Source organism: Tiliqua scincoides, chromosome 2, assembly GCF_035046505.1.
Source record: "Tiliqua scincoides isolate rTilSci1 chromosome 2, rTilSci1.hap2, whole genome shotgun sequence".
Lineage (NCBI taxonomy): Eukaryota > Metazoa > Chordata > Lepidosauria > Squamata > Scincidae > Tiliqua > Tiliqua scincoides.
The window spans coordinates 35286522-35314184 of NC_089822.1; the positions used below are offsets into that span (position 1 = coordinate 35286522).

The following is a 27663-nucleotide window of genomic DNA, read 5'->3' on the forward strand; positions in this document are numbered from 1 at the left end:
TGCTGTACAGTTAGTACTACTCGTGGTAATTTTGCTGGGATTCACATTTGCATCCAGGTCCTAAGACCAAGCCTTATGCAGCTGACAGCAGAAGTGGATAGAAATCTGTTACCACCGCTCTTGCAGTTTGCGCTGATTTTCTGTTTACCTTTTGGCCTGTGTACAATAGCAAACAATGTAGGATTATGCATATGGAAAGCTATTTCACTTGTGCAAAGCTTGTACAGTGAATGTAACCTGATATCTGGATGATTTTGTAATATTCTGGGTTGGTGGGATTAATTACTTCTACTGTGGTTGAAATTTTGATGAATTATGTGGGTTATTATTCTGTGCACACGTGCGTGTGTGTTTTAAATGTGTGTGGATGTTCATCAATGTTTTGTTAGAATTATTTTTCATAAGCTCAAAGTCCTTGTATGAAATTAATGTTTTTCCACTGCATCCCAATACAGGCAAGCCTTATGTGCAAATAGATCTAGAACACAGAGACAGAACCTTTGTTCTGTGCCAATGATAAAAAACGTAAATCCTTTCAAGTGTAATATGTTCCTTTTTGGCAGGGCGGATTCACATAATCACGTAATGCATTGATTTTTATGTGTAAACAGCTTCTCTTGATTATGACTATGGCTCTTGCCATAAAAAAAGTTTTATGTAAAATTGTGACATGCTATGGAAGTAATACATAATTATAGCTATCAGTTGTAAAATGTGGTTGCCTGAATCTGTCCTAGTTATCGTGGTTATCTGAATCTATTATATACCTAGCAAAGCCATGCATATAATCAGAATGCTGTAGTGGTTTCACTGAATGCTTCTAAATGCCACAGATAATCACACCTGATGTTTCTAGTTACCGTCATATGCGTATGTTAAGAATTGGTCAAGATTGCTTATATCAGACCCATGACCAAAATCAGGAGACTCTATCATTGTTTTATATCAAAAATCACATAAGTTAAATAGTGTTGGCATATCATTTGGAGGCAAGCAGGATGATTTTATAGAATAAATAAGAATTTGTGAGTATTTATTTAGTAGTCAAATGAGATATCCAGAAAGAAGGCATACAAGAAGTATGGTATAAGAATGCATGTTCTGTGTACCCAATCATTCCACATAAACTAACCCCTTCAGATAAATGCATAATTCATTCACCATGCACATATGTTTTAACTGTTTTCGGCTATAATTAATTATCATGTCATGCCAACTAAATCCTCAGCAGAATATTGCAGTTGCCAAAAATAATATAAAATGTCATTAAAAAAAAATGAAATCTTGCTGGAAATAATTTGTTTTCACCAATGAGTAGAATTGCATCACCAAAATGGAACACTGATGGCTAATTTACTATTTATTTATTTATTTATTTATAGATTTATACCCCACCTTTCAGTTAAATTGTTCCCTAAGGCCGCTCACAATAACAACAGAATACAACCCAGGAGTCCCTTAGTCATCTGGCCGATGTCTGCACTCATCTCTCCAGTCCCTGGGCAACGGCAGCTGGAACAGAGTTCTTTTTAGACAGAAAAGGAGAGCCAAGTTTGCTGCAGCTGCTCCATTCTCTAGTTGATGGTGGGACCCAGGCTGAGCTTCCCCTTGCCATGAAAGACAGGGGGTGCAAAATCCCAGGATCCCTTAGTCTTCTGACCAACAGCAGAGGCCAGAGCAGGTCCCCACTTGCTTCTCCAGTCCCTGGGCAACAGAACAGAATCTATTACTGCTGCATTTTATGATGAATTAATTGTTTTTGTTTTTAATCTGTAACTATAGCAAATTTTTCAGCACCAAACAGAAAGTGGGAATCATTTTTTTTTTTTTACTTGCAAGAGATTCAACATCCAAAAAGCAATTCAATGAACTCATTTTACAGGCCAAGATCCATGCAAAAGTAATCCATGTCTTCATGGGGGGACTTGTTATGCACGTGATTCTTTCTACATCTGCACATGTATGCCGGGTTACAGTGGTGATCAGTGTGAAGTAGGTAAGAACTAAATATCTGCTTGGTAATTGACTTGTCTCATCATTGATTGTGCAGAGCAGACAATCAAATTATATGGCAATTATGCTTGTTTGCAACAATGAGTTTTATAAAAAAAACTCAGAGTGATCAAAGCAGGTTGAGATAATGGTACATCTACAGATATGTGCATGAATGCACACTTTCTTAGCAACATTCTGCATATATGCCAATCTGCTATGCTGAGAGGGAAAAAGACTACCTCAGAGAGCCCTCTGTATCTGCGAATTCTGTACCTGCAGTTTCAGTTAATCAGGGATTGGGTCTTCAGGGTTTCCCCTGGCCTCCCTGTGCCTTACAAGACATTAAAAACTTGATTTTCATGGAGAAACCAGAAGTAACGTTTTTTCTCTATTTTCAGTCATTCTGAGCCCAGCAGAGGCTGTAGGTGGATGTGCACGGTCTCTGTTGGACTCAGAAGACCCTCCGGAGTCAAGGGGAACAGAGCTCCCCCCGCCTTCAGAGGGTGGAGGACATCCCCGGTTATCTCTGGTTTCAATTAACTGTGGGGGTTCCAGAATGGAATCCCTACAGATACTGGGACATGCCTATAATTAAAGGATGATAGATTGCATCCAGAAAGGCAGTAACATGTGCATTACTCTATATTGATGTAACCATCAGTATGTACACTGAGCACTGTGTCTCTGGGGTCAGCAGTTTGTGTGCAGTCTTCTGGTGCTTCCATGATTTTCTGGATATGAACTAGAACATCCCAGATGAACAGGTACAAAATTTAGGATAACATTTCAGTTTGTTTTAGCTATTTTAGTATCTGGTATTAATGTACAGGTCCAGCCTATTTATACACGGATTTTTTATACATGGATTTGACTCAACACAAATGGCCACTGCAAATGAGAAGGAATGTGCTGATCCCTGGAGAAGAGGAAAATGCATCTCTTTAAAATCAGTTTGAAAAACTGAACAGTCCTTTCAATAGCCTCCTTAATGAGAGAGGGAGAGGGCAGCTGGCTGACAATCCATCAATCCTTCTCTCTCCAGGTGACCCCTCCCTTCCCCCTGAGCCGGGGAAAGAAAGGTGATCATTTTACATTGGTGAAGGGAGGGGCTGAGTGTAAGCTCTCAGCTCTTTGTAAGCCCTTGGAGGAGGACTGATTGATGGATTGTCTTCTTAATGACTCTTATCTTACATCACAAAGGTCAACAAGGCTGTTTTTAAATCACTGGAGCAAAGAAACGTTGTTTTTTAAATTGATTTGCTATAGTGCGTTTTTTGCCATCCACATGAGTGTTTGGAAAGGAACCCACGCGAATAATTAGTCTCAACCTGTATAGACAAGAAAAATAACTAGCAATGCAATCAATCTTAATGTTCCCACTGTGTCTGCCTAGTGTGTTGCAAACATGCCGTAAAGCACGTTTGCAATGACTCTGCAGTAAGCTGTGCTGGCAGAAAGGTGGCCGCTGGAGCAGGTGAGTTAAGTGCCAAGCTGTGCAGGGGCATGGGAGAATGGAACAGAGGTGGGGAGGGGTGTAATGGGTAGTGAAGGGCAGAATGGAGGGTGGATCAGACCCAGGAGCGGGGTAGGATCGGAGGCCTCCTCCATATCCTAACCCCCTTCCCGGGCCTGAAAGCCCTACATAGGGCTTCTTGGAACTGTGCCTGTTATTTCGCTGGTGCAGCTCCAAGAAGCCTCATGGGGCAGGCTGGGGTTTTACATGGGATAAGGAGACAAATGTCTCCTTAGCCTGAGCAGCACTCCAGTTAGCTTCTCACCAGGGCTGAATATGATATAGGCTGTTAGGCCTGTTGAGCCAGCGCTGATTAGGATTGGGCTGCTCCAGTGCAGTCCCATGCATGTTTCATATGCATAATCATGATGTTCTTGTTCAAATGGGGACACTTCTTTTAAATATGTTTTTAATTTTTGGGAACAGATGTTGATGAATGCCAATCCAGCCCTTGCAGAAATGGAGCCACATGCATTGATGGTGTCAACACATTTTCTTGTGTTTGTCTTCCAAGCTACATTGGAGCTCTCTGTGAAAAAGGTGAGAAATAGGTTTGAAATGTGTTTAAGTCATCCCTAATTCCAGTGTAAACAAGCATTTGAATTTGCCAGCAAAGCTCTGAAGAGGCTGAATTCACCATTCTTTATGTCTGCTGTTATTTACTTGCTCTTGCATTTGTCTTTCTCCATCCTGCTGATAATAGCTAGAAGAACGTCCTTGTTGTTGGACTATGCAGATGCTGGAAGATGATTCCTTTTGAATTCTGACTTTCGCTTGTCATATATCTCAGATATTGGACTTCTGTGATGATGTTTAATATGCATCCAGCATCTCATTGAGCTTCCAGGGCCTGAAATCTGCTCTTTTTTATTTGCTTGTGTCTAACCTCTTTTAGTGAAGACTTGTGCTCTCTATAGAGAAAAGTATTGCAAACAGTCCAGACAGAACAGCATGAAATGCAAGAATTGGGGGGGGGGGGGGGTAATTCTGTCTGTGTTGTAAGGAACACCAAGAAAAGGTATACTTCAATATACTTTCCAAAGTTAGTATAATGCTGCGGTTTTCAAACTCCAAGGGAGTTCTAGCCCCACAATTGTGGGGGTGGGGGGTAGGCAGTGACATGATTCCCAGGATTGTGTTGCTAAGGGGGCTGCAGGGGCTTGGCTGGACTGACTAGAGCTTCCTGCAGCTTCCTGGGGGTGCGGAGAGCCCTACGCAAGCATCTGCAGGGTTCCCCAGGTCTTCAAAAGTAAAAGCAGAGCAATCGTGCTCCACCTCCGCCAAACCAGAAGTGGAGTGCAATCGCTCTGCTTTCACTTTTAGAAGGCTGGGGAGCCCTGTAGATGCTCACGCAGGGCTCCATGTGCTCCTGGGAGGCTGCAGGAGGCTCTGGTAAGTCTAGCCAAGCCCCTGCAGCCCCCTTAGCAACGCAATCCTGGGGATTGCATCGCTGCCTTCTCCCTACCTCCTCGCTGCCCCCACCCCTTAAGGGGGAAGAGGCCAGGGCCCTCAGGCTGGGGCATCGTGACACCCCAGTTTGAAAAGCCCTGGTATAATGTCTTTTTCCCCCTCTTGTGTCTGGGTTTTAAATCCTGCATTGGCCAACTAGCCTACGCAGCATGGTGAGGCCGAATCTCAGACCACAGACGGGCATGGGAGGCAGCTCTCACCCATCTGTTACTTTCCCTGAGCATCCTCTTCACTTATTACTAGGACATTTTTTTTCCTCCTCGTCACAGTCACTCCTGCCTCTGCCTTTTGACAACCAGAAAAAGTCAATTGGAAAGAGTGGTGAGGAGGAAGTAGGGAGTGGGACCACTTAGTCCTGCCTCATGCATGGGCAGGGTTTTGGCTGGGCCTGCCTGTAATTCTGCATGAGATACATGAAACATAATGAATCTCGTGAGATATTAGTGACTTATAGCACAATCCTATGCATGTCTATTCAGAAGTAGTCCCATTTATTTCAAGGAGACTTACTCCCAGGTAAGTATAGGGATTGCAGCCTTAGTAGCACTTTTGTCTTCCCAGTTCTGATTTACTCGTACAGTACATCCCTTTCCTACAATTGGAAAGGTGGTTTTATAGAATAAAAATGAATTTCTCAGCATGGCTTAAGTCCTGTCCAAACATAATTGAGAAATTTCCAAGAGGAGGAATAAGTTGTGAATTATAATGGTGTAAGTTTTGCTCCTTTTCTGTCACTGTCCCCCTGATGTATGGAAAATTGTATTTCCTCCATCATGATTCACCCACAGCTAGAATAAAAGGGCGCAATCCTAACTCTCTTTCCAGTACCAGCATAAGGGCAATGCAGCTTCTAGGTAAGGAAACAAACATTCCCTTACTTTGAGGAGGCCTCCATGAGTGCCCCCACCCCAAGTGCAGGATGCAGCACAGCTATGCCAGTGTTGGAAAGTGGGTTAGGATTTGGGCCAAAGTGTCCTCCCAACATAGTAGGTTTAAGGATTGTCTTTCATCCAAAGCCTACTGGGTAAGAGGTTGTGAATTTGCAAGTGCTTTATAGAATAGACTGGAGCTTTTGTGGTGTTGTTAATGTTGAAAATTCAGGCACAGGGCCGTATCCTGCAATCATTACATTTCATTTTTTTCCATAACCTGGAAATATCATCTGTTCTTTAAGACAAGAATTTGACGATATTTTTTACACCTAAAGGATATTTCTGAAAATATTGTACTCCACATAATCTAAACTTAGTGATTCCCCATGTTTGGAATGCCGTGATCTACCTGGTACACTGTGCTGGATCACGACCTGATGCACAACGATGTGCTGAAAAGGCTTACTGGGAGCCCCTGGAAACCACTTCCGAGTCATGCAAGGCCTGCGGCCCACACCATTGGCCTCCACGGGCCTCAGAATGCCTCCAGACACAACTGGGAGTTGCAGAAGCAAATTGGAAATATATCTGAAGTCGCTTCCAGTCACTTTCAGATGTGTTCAGGAGGTATTCTGAGGCCTACAGAAGTCAACGGAGTGGGTTGCGGACACAGCACAACCTGAAAGTGGTGTCCAGTGTTGGCTTCCAGCAACGCTTTTTGGCACAGCATTGAGCATCGGGTTGTGACCCACTGCACATCAAATGGTGACTCGCAGATTGGGAAATGCTGATATATGTATAGTATTGGATGATTTGAAAAATCATTGTATTTTTAATGTGTAGTTTATAGTCAACTTGAGAGTGCATCTGAAATGCTTAATGGGAACATTTCCTGATTGGTCAGTATGAAAAAGACCTCAGTTAACTATGGAATTTAAATTTCCTCCACTCAAAGTCCTATAATGGCTTGGGATATTAGAAAGGCATTTAGTGCCATATTTTCAATTCCACCAGGTATTTTTTTTAATGTGTTGTCAACAACTTGCACAGTCATTTGGCAAACAGTCTTCGATTTCATGGTATCGAACTTGATTTCACTGGATCTCAAGCAAAGCCAAAAAAGGCAGAACATGTATTCCTTTGTCACAGAATAGGGCATGGCTGAGTTCTTGTTGCTTGTTATCATATTTCATGCTTTGCATGTTATGTTATTTTCCAGCATGCATTATTAATCTGAAAAAAACAATAGGAATAAGACCAAAGGGACCTGATATTCCAATAGACGTTCCATCTACTTGTGGAAGGTTGACCTTATGGTGGAAAATATGACATGGCAAGGCAACTGTTCTGTTGCTGACCTTTTGGTTGTACAAAAAGCCATAAGGTAATTTGTGTGCCTGGTAGTTGGCATTCAGTATTTTCTGTGTTGTATCAATTTACAGCAGCATCCTATGCATAATTACTCAGCAGACAGTCCCACTTCACTTCATTGGACTTATTCCTGGGTAGGAGTACATAGGATTATAGCCTTTGGTTCAAATTCTGTCCAACTTTCAGTGCTGATGCAGCCACAATGCAGCCCTGAGGTAAGGGAAAAACTTTCCCTTACCTTGAGAAAGTCTTCATGACTGCCTCCATCACCACAGAATGCACAGCCCATTGGCGCAGCTGCATCAGGGCTGGAAAGCTGGATAGGAGTGGGTCCTTACAGTATATGTATATCCTGACTTAGGAGCCAGTCAGTCTGGGTTTCTACTGTGGACAAGTTGGCCAAAGGGCACAAAGAAAGACACAAAGTTCCACTGACTTCTATAGTTTTTTGGACATCTAATTCTCCCAATGGGGAGAGAAAGATAAAAGCTGTAAGAAAGCTCTTCTTCAATTAGTGTCTAATCCTAGGTTCAGTGATGCCCATCTCCAGAAAACCAGATTGTTTGTTCTGACCATTGATCGCATGGCATCCCAGAAAAATAAAGGAGTAACTGAGCTCCAACTAAGAGCCCAATCCTGAACAGTGCGTGTTGGCTCACTGCCAGTGTGCACTGTTGAAATGTGCCTTAAGGCACATTTGTGAGCCCTTATGGCGGGCCTAGCACTGGAGCTAGCCCAGCACGAGCCTGTACTGGGCCAGTTCCGGTGCTGGGCCCACTATCTGCTGCCCAGCGGTCACCTGGACCTCCTGGCAGTGGAGAGGTGAGTGGGAGTGTAGGGAGAGACAGGAAAGAGGTGTTTTGAGGTGGGGGAGGATGGGGAGATGGGGGCAGGGCAAGAGGAGAGCAGGACCAGTGGAGCTCAGCTCCAACGGTCCGACTGAGCTCAGCTCAGACATGTGGTTCGACTTGGGACTCTCTGATTCTTCAGCGGCTCTGGAACCACTCCAGAATCAAGTAACCCCATTCCGGGGCTATTTCCCTTACTCAGGGAATGGGGACGATCCTGGGGCACACAGGATCCCATGGCAGCTGTTTTTGGTGCTGTGGCAGCCCCGTACTCTGGGCAGCTCAGGATTGGGCTGTAAGTTAAGTTATGCAGGATGGTGACAAAAGTATGTTAACAGCAGTCTTTAGGGAGAAGATGACTCTACTATTACTGGTGGGGGAGAAATGGGGGGTTATCTGGGGCTCCATCAGTTGGTATGGTGAACTGCTATGCCTGGAGAGTGGCTCCACCCCTCTCTCTCTTTCTCTGCCATCCCCCGCTTTTTTCCACCTCCATGCCGGTCAGCATTGCTTCATCCATTGGTATTGGCAGGAAGGCCCTGGCCTTACCACCAGTGCACCTATTCTTTGCACCATTGCAATGTGCTTTATGGCACTTTTGTGACAGTGCAAAGACCTGGTTTGCCAATGGAGCACATGTTGTGCCTATACACCAGTTGATCAGGTTTGGGTTCTTAGGCCGCAATCCTAACCAACTTTCCAGCACTGACATAAGGGCAATGCAACTCCGAGGTATGGCAACAAACATTGCCTTACCTTGAGGAGGCCTCCATGACTGCCCCCCAACTGCAGGATGCAGCATATGCCTCACTGGCACAGCTATGCCAGTGCTAGAAAGTTGGTTAGGTTTGCGCCCTTAGACAACCTTATGGACATTGGTGGGAAAAACTATTTGAGAATTATAGTCATAACAGATATTTATAATTTGGCCTTGAATAGTTATTTCTCAGTACTGAACCTGTTCTGTACAATCAGATGTCTGATTAACTGTGTACAGTCTCCGTGATTTCAGTTGGATGGTTTTTGGAGGAAAACAGCTGTATCATTTGAAGCAGCACTGCATGAACAGTGTACTTGTTCCAAGATTCTTGAAGTAGAGTAGAGAGTGTAGTTTAGGCTAGAATCTGTTTCTTTCAACCTACTACCCACCTCCCATGGCTCAGGTTTTTCCTTTTCTTGCCATTTCTTTGCTGGCAGACTAACTCCGCTTAATTGTTTTTAAGTCTTCTTTTTTATATACAAATGTTAAAGTAAAATTGGACTTGCATGTGCCTGAATCCCAGCAGATACTCCCTTAGCTTACACTATTTATTTATTTATTGCAGATGTACATTTGAACCCGCTGCCCAAATTGCACAGATGCAATTGTGAGTAGACAAACCCTCATTGGGACGGTATAGCTAGGCAGGGTTTCTTTCTTTTCTTCACTTCTCTTCCAGGTTTCCTAAGCAAAATAAATGATTTCTTCATTAGTAAAAGTGTTCAGTTTTTATAAAGGAATTCCCTGTCCAAATGTTTGTGATTACTGCTGCTTCTGCCCACAGGCTTTTGTTCTGGAAGTCATTGTAGTTTGGGAAGAAAAGCATCAGCTCTTTTTGGTAACAAATTCTAGCTGAGTTCCCACAACTAAGAGGTATGGGGGGAAAAAAGTCACTGTTTAAAGATATTTATGGCCCAATCCTATCCCATGCTGATGTACAGGATGCAGAACCTCCAGCACATTGTGTTTTATCCTTTTGCTGTTTGGGGACTGGGACAGTTGGGAGAGGTATAAAATGAAAAATTTTGCTGCCACATGGTCCCCATTGAGACTCCTCAGATCTAGCCTAGAGGCTGCCACAATAGCGAGGTCCTTGTTGAACCAGGTACCTGGTGGTACTCCAGCACAACCAGGGGATAGGATTGGGCTGCTAGTTAAATTACACCCAAGTGTTGACTTTGTAGATTTGGGATATTTCACACAACCTGAGTCCCAAGGTGCAGTCTTCTTAGGAGTTTGAGACTAGGCTTGCCCTGAGCGGGACCCTGCTTGAAGGAGGACTGTTTGGACAATATAATTGGCTATAATGAATGACCGTAGACCAGCCACTTTCAACCACTGTGCCATGGCTCACTGGTGTGCCATGAATGGTCCCCAGGTGTGCCGTGGGAGTTTGGTGGGGAGTCATTTATTAATAGGACCATTGGGGATATGAGCCCCCCACCAACAGCAAGGTGTGCCTTGTCAATTGTCCAAAAAACTGATAGTGCGCCTTGACAATTTTAGTACCTTGTCAGTGTGCCATGAGACGAAAAAGGTTGAAAATCACTGCCATAGACCATTGATTTTCAACTTTTTTCATCTCACAGTACAGTGATCTGTACTGTGAGAGGTGCTAAAATTGTCAAGACGCACCATCAGTTTTTAGACAATCGACAAGGTCCACTGCGCTGCCAGCAGGGGGCTCGCATCCCCCAATAGCCCCACTAATAAATAACCCTCCATCCAAATTCCCATGGCACACCTGCAGCCCATTTGCCTGAAGGAGATAGCAGCAGGACATCCTGCTCCAGACCTACATGTATTCAGTTGGTCACCTGAGGAGACCTTACACGTATAAAAATGTATTCACACACAAACTGTAAGCATGGTTGGTACCCCTACAAGGAGTAGATTCTCCAATCATGTAGATAAATCTCTCTCCGTACAGACTAAAAACGTATAGACTTGTCCAAGTAACTGGGGAACCTGCTTTTTGTGGAGTTCCCAACCACACATAAAAAAGCCTACTTGCAGACACTTTGTAGGTACACATGAGTTATTTGGGCACTGAACTGAATGAGCCGAGGCCCTTGTAGAATTTACCACCATGATCCTGCTATCCCACCTATATGCCTTCTTTGTAATTTATTCCTTTAGAATAAGCTGGTTGGTTTTAATTTGTGTTTTGCTGTCAACAAAGCTCCTGGAGATTTGGTTTCTGTTTTATTTTGCATGAGCATGAAAGAGCACAGATCTAAGGTTGGCAATCTTCGGACTATGGTATAAGCCTACAGCACCCAGTATTCCCAGGTGGTCTCCCATCCAAGTACTAACCAGGCCTGACCCTGCTTAGCTTCCAAGATCAGACAGATCTAAGAAGACTTAACATTCTTCACCACGTTTGTACTGCACGCTTTCTTTAAAGGACTTCATAGCTACATACAACACGTTATTCTGTTTTAGCCTCACAGTAACTCTGTAAGGGTGAAATCCTTACCCCTTACGTCAGTGTTTTCCAGCACTGACATAAGGGCAATGCAGCTCTGAGGTAAGGGAACAAACATTCCCTTACTTTGAGGAGGCCTCCATTAGTGACACCCAACTGCAGGATGCAGCACACGTCCCACTGGCACCACTATGCCAGAGCTGGAAAGCACTGACATAAGGAGTTAGGATTGTGCCCTAAGTTGAATAGGCTGAGAGAGGTTGACCTCTTGAAAGCTACCCAGTAAACTACCTGAGAGTGATTTCAGCCTGGGTCCTCTTAGGCCAAATCCAATGCTATATGTACGACATCACACTTTGGTAGTAACTGCAGTTCTGATTTTATTTTCCTGGCATATTAGTGGATGTTTTAGAAGGCAATAGAACTATTATCACAGATTTGTTGCAGCTGTTACTGAAGGCAAAAAGAAAAAAAAGAAAGGAACTACAACCCTAAAACAAAAAACAATACCTTTTTCTGTTTTGAATCTAGAGAATGTAACTTTAATGCAGTGTTTGGAGACTTGTATCCATGCTGTAGCTGTTAAAAAGAGCTGGTGTGTATGTAATGCATGACCCTGTAAAAAGAAAAACAAAAAATAATGTCTGCCCTGTAATGATTCCAGCATTTGGCAAAACAGTTTTCAAGTCACTATAAACATGACAAGCTGAATTTCAGTTCTTATGCAATAAAGTGTGACTATGAATGCCTAGGATACAGGGATTAGAAAATAAAGGATTTATATACACTACGTTGCACTAATTACTTCTGTATTTGCATTATCCACTAACTGCAGAAGCTTGGTTGGTTAACAGACTGTTTCTTTAGTATTTTAAATCAGTGGTTCCCGAAGTCCTCCTTGGGAAGAGGGAACCACTTAAGTTTCTGCAGGGACAGGAGGATGACGGCAATGCATTCCTCAGGATCACACTCCCCAAGTCTCTGTAAATGTAAAAAAAAAAAAAAAAAAAAAGCAGTCAGAAACCGCTTCTGGTTTCCAACTGCAAAACCAGAAGTTGTTTCCAATCACTTTTTTTATACTTACAGAGATTTGGGGAGCCCTGTGGAGGACTCCCTGGGGCTCCCTGCACCCCTTGGAGGCCGGCACTGCGGTAGTTAAGTAAAAAAAGCCCAATCAACCCCAGAAATCCTGAGGATTGTGTTGCTGCCACCCCCCTATCCCGTAAAGGGCCAGAGCACAGTGCTTCCCTGGCTGATGGGTCACAACCCACCAGTTTGGGAATTACTGCTTTAAATAATTAAGACTGCAGTCCTATATACCAGTGTTCCTCAAACTGTGGGTCAGGAACGTCTAGGTGGGTCATGAGCTGATATCAGGTGGGTCCCTGATTCATTCATTTCAATATTTTATTTTTAATATATTAGACTGTTATGTGACTGCATTAGGGGAAATGTTACTGATCTGTGCTTATAACAAGCCACTATGTATATTCTTTTAACAATGATAGTAAATGGGACTTCCTCCTGGGTAAGTGTGGGTAGGATTGCAGCCTAGGATTGCTAAAAATTTTCCTGCGTGATGATATCACTTCTGGTCATGACATCACTTCTGGTGAATCCTGACAAATTATTCTAAAAAGTGGGTCCCGATACTAAAAGTTTTAGAACCACTGCTATACATTCCTTAGAGTAAGTCCCATAGAAGTCAATGAAGCTTACTTCTGAGTAGGCATGCCTAGGATTGCACCATATCTTTGTCTTATATGGTCCTTATTGCAAAATGCCATGACCAATTATTTGGTTAAAATCACATCTATTTTGGCAAACAACACAAGATGATAAATGCACATTTTGTATGAAGTAACACAAGGAAGCTGCCATAAAGAATCAGACAGTTGGTCCATCTCAGTGCTTTTGACAGTGCCTGGCAGCAGCTCTCAAGGGTTGCAAAGAGAGGTCTTCCCCAGCCCGCCCTGGAGATGCCAAAAACTGAACATGGAACCTGAGCATGTGCTCTACACTAAGATATGCTCCTTCCCTAGTGTGATTAGAGGCATGTCTTTCCTTGCATGTAGCAGCTGTTGTTTGGGGCCTTATGGGGACAAGGCTGTTGAACCATTTGTTTTCATGCTGTTTTCCTACTGGAAATTGCTGCCATCCTGGGGTGGCTAGTTAGTCCTGAAACTGATATTTGCTACAGATATTTGGTGGGAAAATAAAAGTAAAGAGTTAAATACACTTTCCCTCCATTCTGTAATCCTGATCAAAATCTCAGCCTTGAGTGTCTGCGACTTATAAGTCAAGACAAACCTCAAACCTTTTCAAAGCTTGCAGTACTTCTGTAACGCAGACCATATGCTGATGCTTGAGACAGCTTAAACTTGCAGTAATATGTGAACCTTCCATCATTAGACCACAGTCATGTTTCGTCCTGCAATCCAGCTGCACTCTTAGTGATCTGTACCAAAAAATATTGAGAGCTGCTTCAACTGCTGTATTCCTTTATGTATTAAAAGGGCATGTTGGGAAGCAGTCCTTCAAAGGCCACAATGGGTAAGAGTCTAGGTTTCCAATCCAGTTTAGTGGTGACTAAGAGCCCAATCCTGAGCTCAGCACTCTGGCTTTCCGCTGGAGCGCACTGTTGCAAACGTGCCATAAGGCACGTCTACAAGGCTTACCACCAGGCCAGCACCTGTGCTAGCCCAGCACTGGCCGGTGCTAGGCTAGCACCAGGCTGGCGCCCGTCCTCTACTGCTCAGCGGTCTCACGGACTGCTGAGCCACAGCACGGTAAGAGAGGACGGGGAGGGGGGCAGGGAGAAGGCATTCCAGGGAGGGGGGAGGCAGGCAGAGAGCAGAGAGAGGGCGGGGAGAAGGCATGACGGGGAGGCGGGAGGTGGAGAAAGGGCGGGTGGGAGGCGTGGGGGGGAGAGAGGTAGGTGGGTCCCATGGAGCTCTGCTCCACTGGATCCAAGGCGGTCGTGTGGGGCTTGTGCCCTACACGAACGCCCTTACAGAGTAGCCCCACTGCGGAGCTACTTCCCTTACCTGGGAGAAGGGGATGAAAGTCCCCTTCTCCTGAGGCACCACCCTTGGCAGGCTGAGGCACTCAGGATGCAGCGGGAGCTCAGCACCGCTGCAGCTACACGCCCCAGGCAGCTCAGGATTGGGCTGTAATTCCGGTTGAAAGCAATGAAACCATTTCCCCCCGATTCATTTAAACTCTACTGCTTTTAATGAGATTTAGTGGTGACTACTTTCATCTCAATCAGGGCCATGAACTCTTGCTACAGTACATGCAGAGAGAGTGCCATTTTGTATGTGACTTTAGTTCTAGGTCTTTTAAAACCTGGTTTTAAAGTGACTGTTTGCTTTCAGAAAACAGTCTCTATTGAAAATAATAATTAAATGAGTCAATATAATTAAATGATTAAATATATATATATATGATTTAAATATAATTAAAGCAGTATAGCATGTATAGTATATAGGCAATTTTGAAGATGTTTCATTGCATGATAAAGGCACATTGAACCCATCTGCAACCCGAGGAAGCAATGAAAAGTTATACCACTTGTCAGCTTCTCTCCAAGATTCCCCAGTCTCAACAGTATAATTAACAACCCATTGAAAAGTTTGCTATGTTTCCAAACTTTGTGTTTGTTTCTCTCTAGCAGAATTGAATTACTGGCTGACGCAACCGTTTCTCTACTGTGCAATCTTATCAGTCCCATCCATCATGTGAAGATAGACAATGTGCATTTCATTATTTCATGTTCCAACTTTACAGCTGCCTTCATAAAATAATCCTTTGTATTTATAAAAGTTTTCTCCTTCAGGGACCCTTTTTATTAGCATTTGGTTAATCTTAACCTTTGCTGAGGTTGCACTCCAGTTTTGCATCCCTGAGCTGCAGACTGACAATTATTTTCCTCTGATTCTATTCTCAATTGTCAATTCTTCCAAACCGCAGTTGCTGAAAGGAACAACTCAAAGAATGTTTTTATGAAGTCAATGAGAGAGAAAAAAAACATGATCCTTCCATAGTTTGTCTTAGCAATCCACCTGGATCTCATTTTTTTCTTTGAAATAACTTTTGCATCCTCTTGCAATATTCAGTTGCACAGTAGTGTTGCTAGAGAGGGGAAATGGTAAGTACTGCAGGCGCCACAATACACCATTTAAGTGGACCCTCCTACTCATTGTCGAAGCCGTTGTGGTCAACAATGGCGACATGCAGGAGACGCCTTTTGATTCGGTGAGCATTTCCATGGCTGCCCAGAATGGCTCCCAAGGTGAGTGGAAAGGGCTGCTTATACTGTGTGTTACAGTGCCTGCACTACTTACTGTTTCCCCCCTCTAGCTATGCTACTGCAGTTGCAAAACATAGCACTTAATTCAGCTAAAGTTATGCAGAAAAGCAGTGGAACAAGTCAGCTTCTTCATATTCAAATCTACAAGGTTTATTTATTTATTTTTCCACATTTTTAAACCACCAAGGAGCTCAGGGCAGTGTACACAGCTGCTCCCCTCCTTTTGTCCTCACAACAACCCTGTGAGGTAGGTGAGGCTGAGAGAAAGTGACTGACCCTAAGTCCATGTCCCTAACCACTAAACCACCCTGGCTCTCATGTGTATTATGTATACACATGTGTATCATGTGTATTATGTGTCTCTATTATCTGTTTATGTGTATTTATTGACAGTAATCTCAATATCATTTTTCTAATGTAAATAAATTCATTGGAGTGTCATTATTCAGTGTCAAGAGACACATTTTTTTCTCAGCCTGTTTTGTAGTGGTGATTGTTTTATTGTATCCAAAGGCCAATTAGCCAGTCTAGCTACATTACAATCAATGGAAACTTTGCCATGTGGATTATGCCTTTAGTTGTTCTGTAAATCAGAAGTATCCTACTGACATATTTGCTGTTTATTTGCATGCTCTCAATTTGTATGATACCATGATAGATTTTGATCATTAGCTTTGATTTTATTAAATGGGTTGATGTGTTAGGGCATGTTTTTAGCATTGGAGAAGATTCCATCTAGTCCTCTAGGTTTATGACTACGTAATTCAATAATGGTTAGTTAAGAAATTGGTGATTCTAAATTGCTAAGCACTTGTGGGAGCAAGAGATCCATTACATACAAGGCTTACAGCTTCATTTATACTGTGCATTTTTAAAATATAGCATGGCCTTCCCAGTCTTCAAATGGCATTGGATTCATCATTGTGTTTCATACAGAATACAGAGTTTAGCACCTGGTGTAGAAATGGGGTTTATATCTCTTCCTGGTTTTATTTTTTGGGGGGAGGGGGAATGTCTAGCTTTAAATTATTGAGGATTTGGAAAAAAGATACAGGAAGTGACCATAATCTAACAAACTATATGTTCATGCAAATTGCTTTCTTTGGAGATTTCCCTCTGCTGAAAATAGCAACCCATGCGCTGATGAAGAAACGCCTGGTTTCTAACATAGCTACTGTTACAATGAACTTACCTAAGTTCCAGCTTCAGGTGTAGCTCTTGCCCATAAATGCACATAACTTCTTTGGTTTGTAGTCCTTTTCTATAGAAGGTTCCCATATACATGGATGGACTGGAGCTTCTGAGCCCAGTATGGTTATCTATCAATCTTTCATGATTTGCACTAATGATCCTTTACTTCTAACAAAATTCACTTTTCTAGATCTCTCTTCTTCCCCTTACACACTACATCTTCCTGAAAAAATGCACAAGATCCAAGTAAGAATACAGCATACGAGTGGCTCATCACGATACTGTACAAGCATGCTCATCTAAATGTTGTTTGCATGTTGTGAATGAAGAATTTGAGTTTTCTTCATGCAGACCTTGGATCATCTTGGCAGTAAATGTTTCTGTTTTATTTCAGCACTGGCACAGTCAATGGGCAACTGGGCTTTGTCTTTTTTGGTTCTCTTTGGGGTAAAAAAATATCCTGTGTTTAAGAGCTCTGCTCTTGTTTCATTGCAGACACAGAAACGTGCGATTATGGGTGGCACAAGTTCCAAGGGCAGTGCTACAAATACTTTGCCCACCGGCGCACGTGGGATGCAGCAGAAAGAGAGTGCCGCCTTCAGGGAGCCCATCTGACCAGCATCCTGTCTCACGATGAACAGCTTTTTGTGAACCGTATGTGGCATTTTGATCCAAAGCTGTGCCTTGGGACGCACGGGGGATGAAATGGCTGTAAAGGAAATACCCTCCAGGACTCTAAATAGTTCCTTTCTGTATTGCTTTCTAAAATGTGTGTTATCATTTATCTTTTAAAAGAGGACCTTTTGTCCCTGACCACCACTTCCATCCTTTCATTCCAGTGCCAGGTCTGTCTTACTCATTAGCTGGGGTGGGAGAAATTGCTGATCTTTGAGGGAAATCATCTTTTACAATCCTGAAGAATTTAGTGCATGAGTAAAAGGCATTAGAAGTGAGGCATTTTATTCCAAAGCTATCCAAAAAATTTTATTTTAAGTTCATTGTTTAGACAATCTCATCTCCAGGCACTTTAGAAATCGTGTTCCTTACAGGCACGACAGCATCAGTCACTTTACATTCTGTTCTAAGTCAGACCCAAGTGTCTGACATCTGTTACAGTTCCAGGTGCTTCTCTGCAAAACCAGAATAATGTTCTGAGCTAACAGTGCATGCGGTTTGTTTCCAAGTGCTCTTCATTAACAGTGTTAATGTTTGGGTTAAATGTTCAGTCCCTGAATATTTTCTTGCATGAAAACATGTATTAGTTCTCAGTGTCAAGTTTCTTTGCCTTCTGAGAAGGCAACATCTGTGCTACTAAGCATTCCTGAAAATTGCTTAATGGTACCAAGGAGGATATACTGTCTCTGAGAAAATCGGTACACTATGGCAAAGCCTTCTGAAACCAAGGAGAGATGATAGATAATGGGGGAGATTAGATCAGGGGTGTCAAACATAAGGCCCAGGGGCTGGATGTGGCCCCTGGAAACTTTTTATCTGGCCCTCAGGTTCTCAGCTGCCGAGGTGTTATAGCTGAAATGGCAGCCCACATGAGAACTGGGCTTTCCCAAATCTTGAAATATGATCAAGATTTGCGTACTTTCTCTTCTGTCCTTTGCAGTTAATGAGTTTCTATATGAGAACAGGATTTGATTTCTGACCATCAGCTTCTCAATGACGTCATTTTCTGCTTAATGACATCACTTCTGGCCCTCAGCTGGAGCCCTGAATGCTAACTTTGACCCTCTGTATGAAACGAGTTTGACACCCCTGGCTTAGATAGTGAGCGCATGTTTTGCCCGAGTTCAAAGCCTGGCATTGATTTCAAGGTGGTATTAACATTATGATAATGGTCACAAAGCCATTTACATAACAAATGGTATGAGAAAATGGTTCCCTGTCCTTGAAACCCTGGACACTGCTGTATGCTGCACTGTAGGCAATATTCTGCTAGAATGGACCAGTGGTCTGACTCAGTGAAGCAGCTTTACGTGTTGATAATCAACATATACATATTACAGTTGACTTTTTGGTTATTAGTAGTTTATCAGCATTTTCTGTTTTTTCCATTGAGCATGCCAATTGAACTAACACAGGTTGAGGTGGGTTTTTAACCCATTGGGCAGGCATGGTTCAGCATGTCAGTCTCAGGGCGCTCCACACATTCAAGGGATGTGTTGTTCTATTCTTTGTTGTTGTTGGCAACCTTCAGTTTCGAAAGACTATGGTATCGCGCTCTGAAAGGTGGTTCTGGAATTCTTTGTTGATGGATGCTCTAATCCAGTGGTTCTCTAACTGTGAGTCTTGGATCTACAAGTGGGTCATGGGTGGTTCACGAAACTAACAGAGCAGATTAGGCTGTGTGCCTCAAGAGTTAAACCGCTACTTGGGACGCTACTTGGGGGAACAGAGCTGCCCAATCACCATTATAGCCACACCCTTTGACATTTATAAATTGGGCAGCAGCCCCTGGGGTCTCTAAAATGTTTGGGAAACACTGTACTGCATACATAGTGAGAAAGTCCTATTGTGTGTTTAGAGCATTCTCCAACTTGCAGATGAGAAGACAGGATTACGCAACTCAGCATAAGGTATACACTGATGCACTCACATTCACGGGGAAACTTGTGGATCACAGTGCTTGTGTAACAGCCATAACCAGACCATTTCAGATATAAAGGAAGTGGAAAAATTAACAGCAAAGGGCAACAATAGCACTCATGGCTGTATGATAATATTTTTCAGAAAATGAATTATTGTTCTGATACAGTAGGACCATTCATTCAGTTGCTTGGCCCAATCTTAGCTGCACCTAAGTGGTCTTGCGATCCACTGTGTAAACCTTGTTAAGGCAGTGTGAAAGATGCATTACTGTTGTGCACTCCAGAGCTGCTAGTGGAAATAGCCAAAGGTTTTGCACGATCACCAGTGGATCCAGGACACCAAACCTAAGCATGTACAGTGACAACGAGTGTAGTTCAGGGGAGGATTGGGGCAGGGAGTGGGGCAGGCAGGGGATGGCTGAAGGGTAGGAGGGGGTGAATCTTGACTGCACTAGTGCGCATCAACATCCTATCCCCATTTTTCCATACCAAGCCTAGCTAAATAGCTGGCATAAGTCTGAGAAGACCCATTGATGGCCAGTGGAGAGCCAAGCAAAAAAATGTTTTTATTTATCTCTCCCTGACTGTCAGGTCGCCTCACCACCACCACAGTGTGCAGTATAAACTAGTGGATTGGGCCAAAATGCAACCAACTGCCAAGACCCTGTCTGGCATTTTGCAATGTATAATTATCTGAGAAGAGTGCTGTTTAGGAAGGTCAACAGAAAAAAGTGAGATCACTTAAAACAATATAGTTTGTGAAAACATTTTATAAATATCTTCATCTGCAATCAGAAAAGGGGGGAGGGCTCCACAAATATTCGTCTGTCTTCTAGAGAAACACTTGGTAACAAAACAAAACAGGAAGTCTGATTCAGTCTGTGAAAATGCTTTTATTCAGAGACATTTTCCTTTTATGGGAAAGTTGGTGAAAAATATCTCCTTGATTCCTTTCCTGCTAGGTATAGGACATGACTACCAGTGGATTGGCCTAAATGATAAGATGTATGAGAACGACTTCCGCTGGACTGATGGCAGCGTGCTGGTAAGAGACCTATAAAACATTTCTGGAAAGTTATTTGTGATATTGCTTTTGAGAATGAAAATAGGTCATGTTGCAGGAACAATGGGGACATGTGTTTCCTAGCAAGCAGCCAGCCAGTTCTGCAGCAGTAGGATGCCTACATTTTCTTTATTATTATAATGCTTGATAGGAGATGATAATGCCAAGATTGTGGCGGCTTTCAGTCTCCTGTGGTGTTAGGCTGCAGGCACCTACCCAGGAATTTTTTTCTGTTCCTCTCTCTCAGGCCACTAGTCCTAAACCAACTTTTTCTTTCAAATTCCCACTGAATGTCTGAAACCTCTTAGGTAGCCATCATCTTTAAACTAAAAGAAAGCCTAAGCACATACAGTTGCATTTGCTTATTTCTTGTTAGCAATTTCCCTTCTTCCTTCTGTCGCCCGCTGCCCTATCCCAATCTAAATTTATACTATAAGTTTCTTGATATATTTGGCTTTAATAAGGGAAAATAAAAGACAGTGATAATTTTGGATGTCTTGCCCAAGGACTCTCCAAAGTGAGGAGCCATCACTGCCTGGGACAAAAGCACAATTGCTAGAGCAGCGGTGTCCCCTGTGCACCTTCTGCCATGATGCACTACACAGAGGCTGTCTACTTGCAGCTGTAGAAACAGGTTTATCGTATTGCCATCCAGCTACTGCCATGTGTGAGTTCTGCTTGGAGACTGCATCCTCTGAATGCAGTGGTTCCCAAACTTTTTGTCTGGCAGCTTCCTTGACCTACTGGGCCTTTGGCTGTGGCATCGTATAGGGTGGGAGGTTTTCATGAGGATTCCGCAGCTCCCCGAGTTGATTTCCACGGCTGTCCGGGGAGCCATTGCTCACAGTTTGGGAACCACTGCCTTAATGTGTTTTATGCGTGTGTTTTTCTTTCTAAATGGGTTGGTGCATAGCGGTCACAAGCTGAATGAGGTGAATTTAATTAGGATTGCTGCCCAACCTGTCTGCAAGTACTTTGAAGCGAGTCTTCATTTTCTTAAATTGCACCTCGTTTCACAGAGCATAAACCGATGCATGAAATAAATGAAAATAAAAGTACAGCTCACTCAGCTGTCCTTTATTACGTGTGGCTTTGTTTCCAAGACAAAATCCTCACTCTCTTCTGCATGAGAGATAGGTGATTTACAGCCACTTGAATGTGCATGGATACTGTGGCTATGCTTTATTTGCTTTTGGTAGTTAGGGATCCAGGGAAACATCTGGTCCTTTTGTTGCAAGCTCTCAGGCTTTGGTTACTTCTGTGTACTGGGTGTGGCAACTTCAGAAAGAAGTGCATGAAGCATCTGCCTTGGGCTGCAGTCCTATGCACACTTTCCTGAGAGTAAGTCCCATACAGACAGTGGGCCTTACTTCTGAGTAGGCAAGCATAGGATTGTGTTCTTGATTAATTACAACTTGTAATGTATCAGAAGGTGTGTGTGTTTTCTGAAGTATCCATTTTTTTAAGACCTGCTGCTTGCTGCAGGTGATAGTATAGAAACTTTAAAAAAGGTAAATAATCTTTCTGTCTCTTGTGTTATTCATTGCTAAGATGCTTTATTGTTGGAACAAATGTGCTTTGTTGTGCCTAGCGGCCTCTTTTCTCTTGGTACATGGCAGGATGTAGCCTATTACTATTTAGGATACCAGCCTGCCACTCCTTCCTCATTCTTGGAAGCCTAAAACATTCAGGCTGTATAACACACTTGATAACCTTGCTCTCCGTTTATCCTGTTTATCCCACCTCCTCACCCCAGTGCCTGCCTGGATCAAATACATTCTATTGCCCTAAGTATTGTAGCCAGAAGATCAGCCTGCCTTCAGAGCAGTCAATATTAAACATGTGAAAAACCTCAGTGCTGGAAAGCCAAGAGCTGCATGACACCAACTTTTAGGCTCCAGGAAATTAAATCCTAAGTAAGGCTTGTGGGCAAACCCGGGTGTCAAACTTTAGATTTAATGCTGAGATGAAGAGGAGAAGGCATTTTGTGAACAGGATAAGCCCATCTGCCCAACAGGCCTCTTTCTGATTGATCTCCGTCCCATTTCATTCTGGTTTCTTTTTTTAACCACTTCCCTCCATTTCTTTTCCTTGGAAGCAATCTAGGTGTCTCTTGAACTCATTTATGACAGTTGCTTTAATAGCTTTGCATGGTAAATTATTCCTTAAGTTTATGACTCTGTGCATGCAGATATTCCATCTCATTTCCCTTCTTGCCCGTCTGAAGTTTTGATTATTTCACCTGATCTCAATCATTTAACCCTACTAATGAATTGTTAACACATGTTCCAAGCTGCACCCTGATTAATCATAGAAGCACTTTGCTGTGCCTGGTATACAGTGTTAAATTTCTGTTCTTCCTACCCCACTTAGAAAATAATCAATGGTCTCAAGAACCATTCCCTTCAAATAATTTGTGTTTAGTGACCCTGTTACTGTATAGAAAAAGAAACAATAAGGAAAGGTGGGGGAGATAAGAGCAGCAATGAGGAAAGTATGGAAAAGCAAAGGAAGTTGAGATCCATCAGTTACATAAAGTGGAAATCTTCATTGGCATAGAGAAGTAAGGTACAGACTACATTTTTTCCTGATGTTTAAGATCCATTTTTCTTCCCCAGTTGTATTTAATTCAAATTGCATTGCCCTTTGCATAAACAGAAGGTAGCAAAATTTAACAGTAGTTGCAAAGATAATCTGATCCACTGTACTAAGTGATGGTTTAATCTGGGCCAGGTTCTGGGGAGGGGGCACCCCTGTGCTGAGTCCCCTATGGCACTTTGCTGTGTGCATACATGAATGTGCACACACTGCCATCCCTTGTAGAAGCAGCTTGGATGCTCCCTTTTCAGTACCGCTGGGGCTATGAGAACTGCCTGCACTAATCAGCAGTCAGGCAGATCACTCCTCTATCAAATGCTCTAGTAGGGTTGACAAAGCAACTGCCAATCGCCGCCCATCCTGTTTAATTTGCACAGTCTGGGAAGGTAAAAAAGGGTACTTCATATGCTCCTTCCTCAGCACCACCAGACCTGATGCCTGGGAATGTAGGGCATGTATCTTTCTATTTGCTGAAGCTCCAGTGAGACCTGGAGAACTAATGATAGAATGAGTGTTGTCAAAATTGATTTGCCTAGGGGCATATGTTAATGTCTATGTCATGGTATTTCTCAAGTAGAAAACAGTCTGTAGCTTATGTTACATTCATTTAATGTACATTTTAATGCTAGACAAAATTGAGAGTACGTCCTACTGAACACAGTGGGACTTATTTCTGAGTAAACATACATAGGCTAGCACTCTAACAGCCCAATCCTTACTAAATCTAGGATGCCCTTTACAACAGGTCCCTTACCTTGAGGAGGCCTCTGGGCGAACCCCCCCTCCCTCCCGGATGCAGACTGCACTCCATTGGCATGGCTGCATTGGCAGGGAGATGGGGTTTAAGTTAGAATTGTGCTGCAATATACCTTTTATATTTTGCTAGGATATTTTTAAATTCTCTTCTTCAACTTTTAGACATTTATTTTTAACTATTTCAAACCATTCCAAGAATTTGAGATGAAATAAGCTAGATTTTAAAATGGTGTAGTAAGTTTCAAAACAGAAGTAGGTAGCAACTGAAAAAGTGCTGTAATGAAGAAATTTGATTTGTAGTTGTTGTAATCTTAATGGGGTGTGGTTATACAGATGTGGCTGTAGTAATGGGGGGCATTTTGATGAGCTCCTTTAAAATGTACCATGAAACCACTGACTTGTACTGAATTTACCACTTATTACTTCTTGTTTTGCCTTCACTAATGATGGAAAACAAAAGTGTTACATAACCCAGGAACATAAGAAAAGCCTGCTGGATTAGGCCAAAGACCCATCTGTTGGAAGGGAGAACATGTGCTCTAAATCAGCCAATTTCATGTGAACTATTACCACAGTCCACATCTATCTTTTCAAGGATTAACATTTCTGGTTTCCATCCTTTCTTCATATTCTTGCACTATAATTTAAGAACTTTCTTCATTGTTCTCCTCTCTGAACACTGTAAAATTGAATGCAGTGCCATCTTTTAAGGGCCCAAAACTGGTATGACCACTCTCTCCTCCAAACTGCCAAATACCAAACTGCATTTTTTAACGTGTGTGTGTGTTTGTTTGTTCCTTCATTTGTTCAGTCAGTCAGTCAGTCAGAATCTTTATTGGCATAATTAGAGAAGCAATATAACAATGAAATCCCATCTAACCTACACATACAGTTCCCTCATGTCTCACGCTATGCCTCTTTACCATCTTCTTTAAGAAGATTGCTACATTCTCCATCGTTCCTGCCTCCATACCCGAAAGTATATCCTGAATTTTATCCAAATCCTCCCAACCTCTCCTATTTATAAAAAATGGCTCTAAATATTCCATTTGCAGATTGTTATAAAATGGGCCATATAGAAGCATATGGTGGAGTAATTCCACTCCACCTAATATACATGGACAGCATCTCTCCTTCGATGGGATCCCTCTATATCTTCTGTAGAACTGTTCCAATGGCACAACATTACATCTTGCCAACGAAAAAGTCCTTGCAGGCATTTTAAAAGATAGAAATATTCTGCCTATTGGCCATATTTGACTGGGATCTGCAAACTCAGTGGTGAGAATGTCTTATTCCACAGCTCTTGCTGTTCAAAAGCCAGGAGCCTGCACTTAATCACACAGTAAGCTAGTTCTTGGGTCGACAAACCTACAATATCTAATGCAATGACTACTGATTGAATTGTCTTTTCGAAATGAATTGTCCCTATAGGGGGCACAGAGTCTAAAAGAAGTCGGTAAACTATCATGGTCCAGATTATAATAGACTCTCATCCAAAATTTTAAAAAATCTCGACCACACCACAATCTCTACAACCCTGGTTTGCAATCACTAAACCAGAAGTGGGTCATGATTATTTTTTTAACCTTCCATAAGCCATGGTGAGCCTTGCAAAGAGCTCCGCAGGACTCCCCGGACCCTGGCAGTCAGTAAATTCAGTTGAAAACAGTCTCCCTTCCCCCTCAGCAGCATGATCCTGGGCATCATGTCTCTGCTTTCCCCCTGCCCCTTAAAGGGAAAAGGGGAGATCATGACCCACCAGTTTGAGAACCACTGGTCAAGGCATATATCCAACTTGGGACTCCATATAAAACTTGTGGAATGATTTTTGTATTAAAGATCTTGAGCACTGCAGGAACATAAGAGTTCCTTGTAGCATAACAGAAACACAAAATAACTTGGGCCATAACCAGTGTTTGTAATAGCTTTGCCCTGAGAGGACTCCATGAATATTTGTAGTGGAAGAATATACCTAGATATTTAAAACCAAATCCTAACCAACTTTGCAGCACTGGCATAGCTGTGTCAGTGGGATGTGTGCTGCATCCTGCAGTTTGGGGACACTCACGGAGGCCTCCTCAAAGTAAGGTAAGTTTCTTCACTTACCTAGGAGCTGCATTGACCTTATGTCAGTGTTGGAAAGTGGGTTAGGATTGCGCCCTAAATTGTTTTACGTGTTCTATTTTATTACCACCAAAGCTCCAGCTAAGAGATTTCCAAGATCTGCTAAAGACCAGAATCATTGATTTGAAAGAAAGAAAGTTTTAACATGATGATAGTGTCTCGTATGTCAAATATAGTTCAGCCAGAACTGACAAGTGGACCTGTACTGTGCATAAACATTTGCTAGAAGGGGAATTCTGGTCCATGGCAACCACCTTGCATTTAGCAATCTGCTCAGTTTTCTGATGTGCTCTGTGTCTGAACAGGAGGCCACAAGTGAAACCAATACATTTTTTTTGAAAGTTCTCTGGAGGAAAAGCATGATAGAAATATGATTTTAAGAATGATAAAGCATGATAAAAATAAATTATCTAACTTTTGGTTAGGGTAAACATTAACAATTTCACATGTCAGCATAAGGCATCTTCATATGTTTGCACAAGCAGACTATAATAAGAATATGTCACTTGTGCCACTTTCCTTATTCACCCCTAAAGTTTGTGTTTGGTTTACTTATCTAACGCAAACTTTAGAGGTGAATAAGGAAAGTGGCACAAGTGACATATTCTTATTAAAGTCTACTTGTGAAAACATCTGAAAATGCCTTACGCTGTCATGTAAGGCTGTTAATGTTTGCATTAACCAAATGTAGGAATGGTGAAGGAGGTCTCTGCCCTACTGTATTCTCCCACCTGAACCTTTCTTCCCAACATGGGGCAGCTTGGATTTTCGCCAACAATATTTGCACCAGCTCCATAGAGGCTGCTCAGGCTTTATCCACTGGCCCTGCTGGTTTGCAGCACAGGATTTTTGTTAGGATTGGGCTATGAGCTTGGGAAATTTACCATCTTTCAGTTTCATATAAAAATGTATTGTATTGTAGAATACATGTATTGTATACAATACAAAAATGTATTGTAGAATTTTCATTCCATAATTTGATCAGGATCCAGTAGCAATAGCCAATTTTTTATTGGCTAACTGTATATTAGCCAATCACTGTTCTTTTGTTAATCACATAGTGCTAGCCCACTGAATTACGGAATGTCATTTGGGAGAGTAAAAGCTTCATACGTCTCCTATTTTGGTCAACTGGCAGGTTTCTCTCAAAAGTACCTGTGTACAATTTGTGTACAAGGAAGGATATATCTATGTTGCTAACTGGACACTTCATAAAACAATGTGTCAGATGAAATGTGGAATTAAAGACCCTACCTGTTCGTTTTCAGGATTCTTGGGTTACTTTTTCCCATGGATATGATCAGCTGTTGGCAATTTGCCAGAATTAACAACTGTAAAAATACCAGACTTCTGCAGTTCATTTTTTTTCCATACATTGACTGGAATGCATATGAAGTTAACAGAAACAATTCCAGTAAGTGTAGTAAGCTTCTAATCCACGAGGACTCATTGAAAAGCAACGTTTTGGAGAGGAAAAAATGCTTAGGTCATTGCAGTGCCAACCACAAGCTGTCACACTGGACTTGTTCTTCATAGGTCAAGCAAAATTATTTTTATCCATCTGTCCAGTAATACCTCAAGATTCTCTTAAAACTTTTTTTTTTAAATGTCTGAGAAAACCACCCAAGAAGGAGGGAGGGGGAGAGAGACAGAGAGAGCTTTGGACCTTGAGGTGTCTGGAATTCAGTGGGGCTTCCTACATGGGTAACAACCTAGTTCAATTTGAAGAGTTCATACCTGAAAGTAGGTTTGCTAAAATTGC

At 42.4% G+C, this 27663-nt stretch overlaps 1 protein-coding gene across 2 annotated transcripts in view; it reads left to right on the plus strand.

Annotated features, from left to right (window-relative positions):
- The window catches only part of VCAN (versican), a 155448-nt gene that overhangs the window by 106167 nt on the left and 21618 nt on the right, over positions 1 to 27663 (plus strand). For both annotated transcript variants that reach the window (XM_066613940.1, XM_066613941.1), the window contains exons 9-12: positions 1883 to 1996; positions 3935 to 4048; positions 17256 to 17414; positions 20320 to 20402. In XM_066613940.1, the coding sequence (XP_066470037.1) occupies positions 1883 to 1996; positions 3935 to 4048; positions 17256 to 17414; positions 20320 to 20402 (470 nt within the window). The remainder of the gene's footprint in view (positions 1 to 1882; positions 1997 to 3934; positions 4049 to 17255; positions 17415 to 20319; positions 20403 to 27663) is intronic.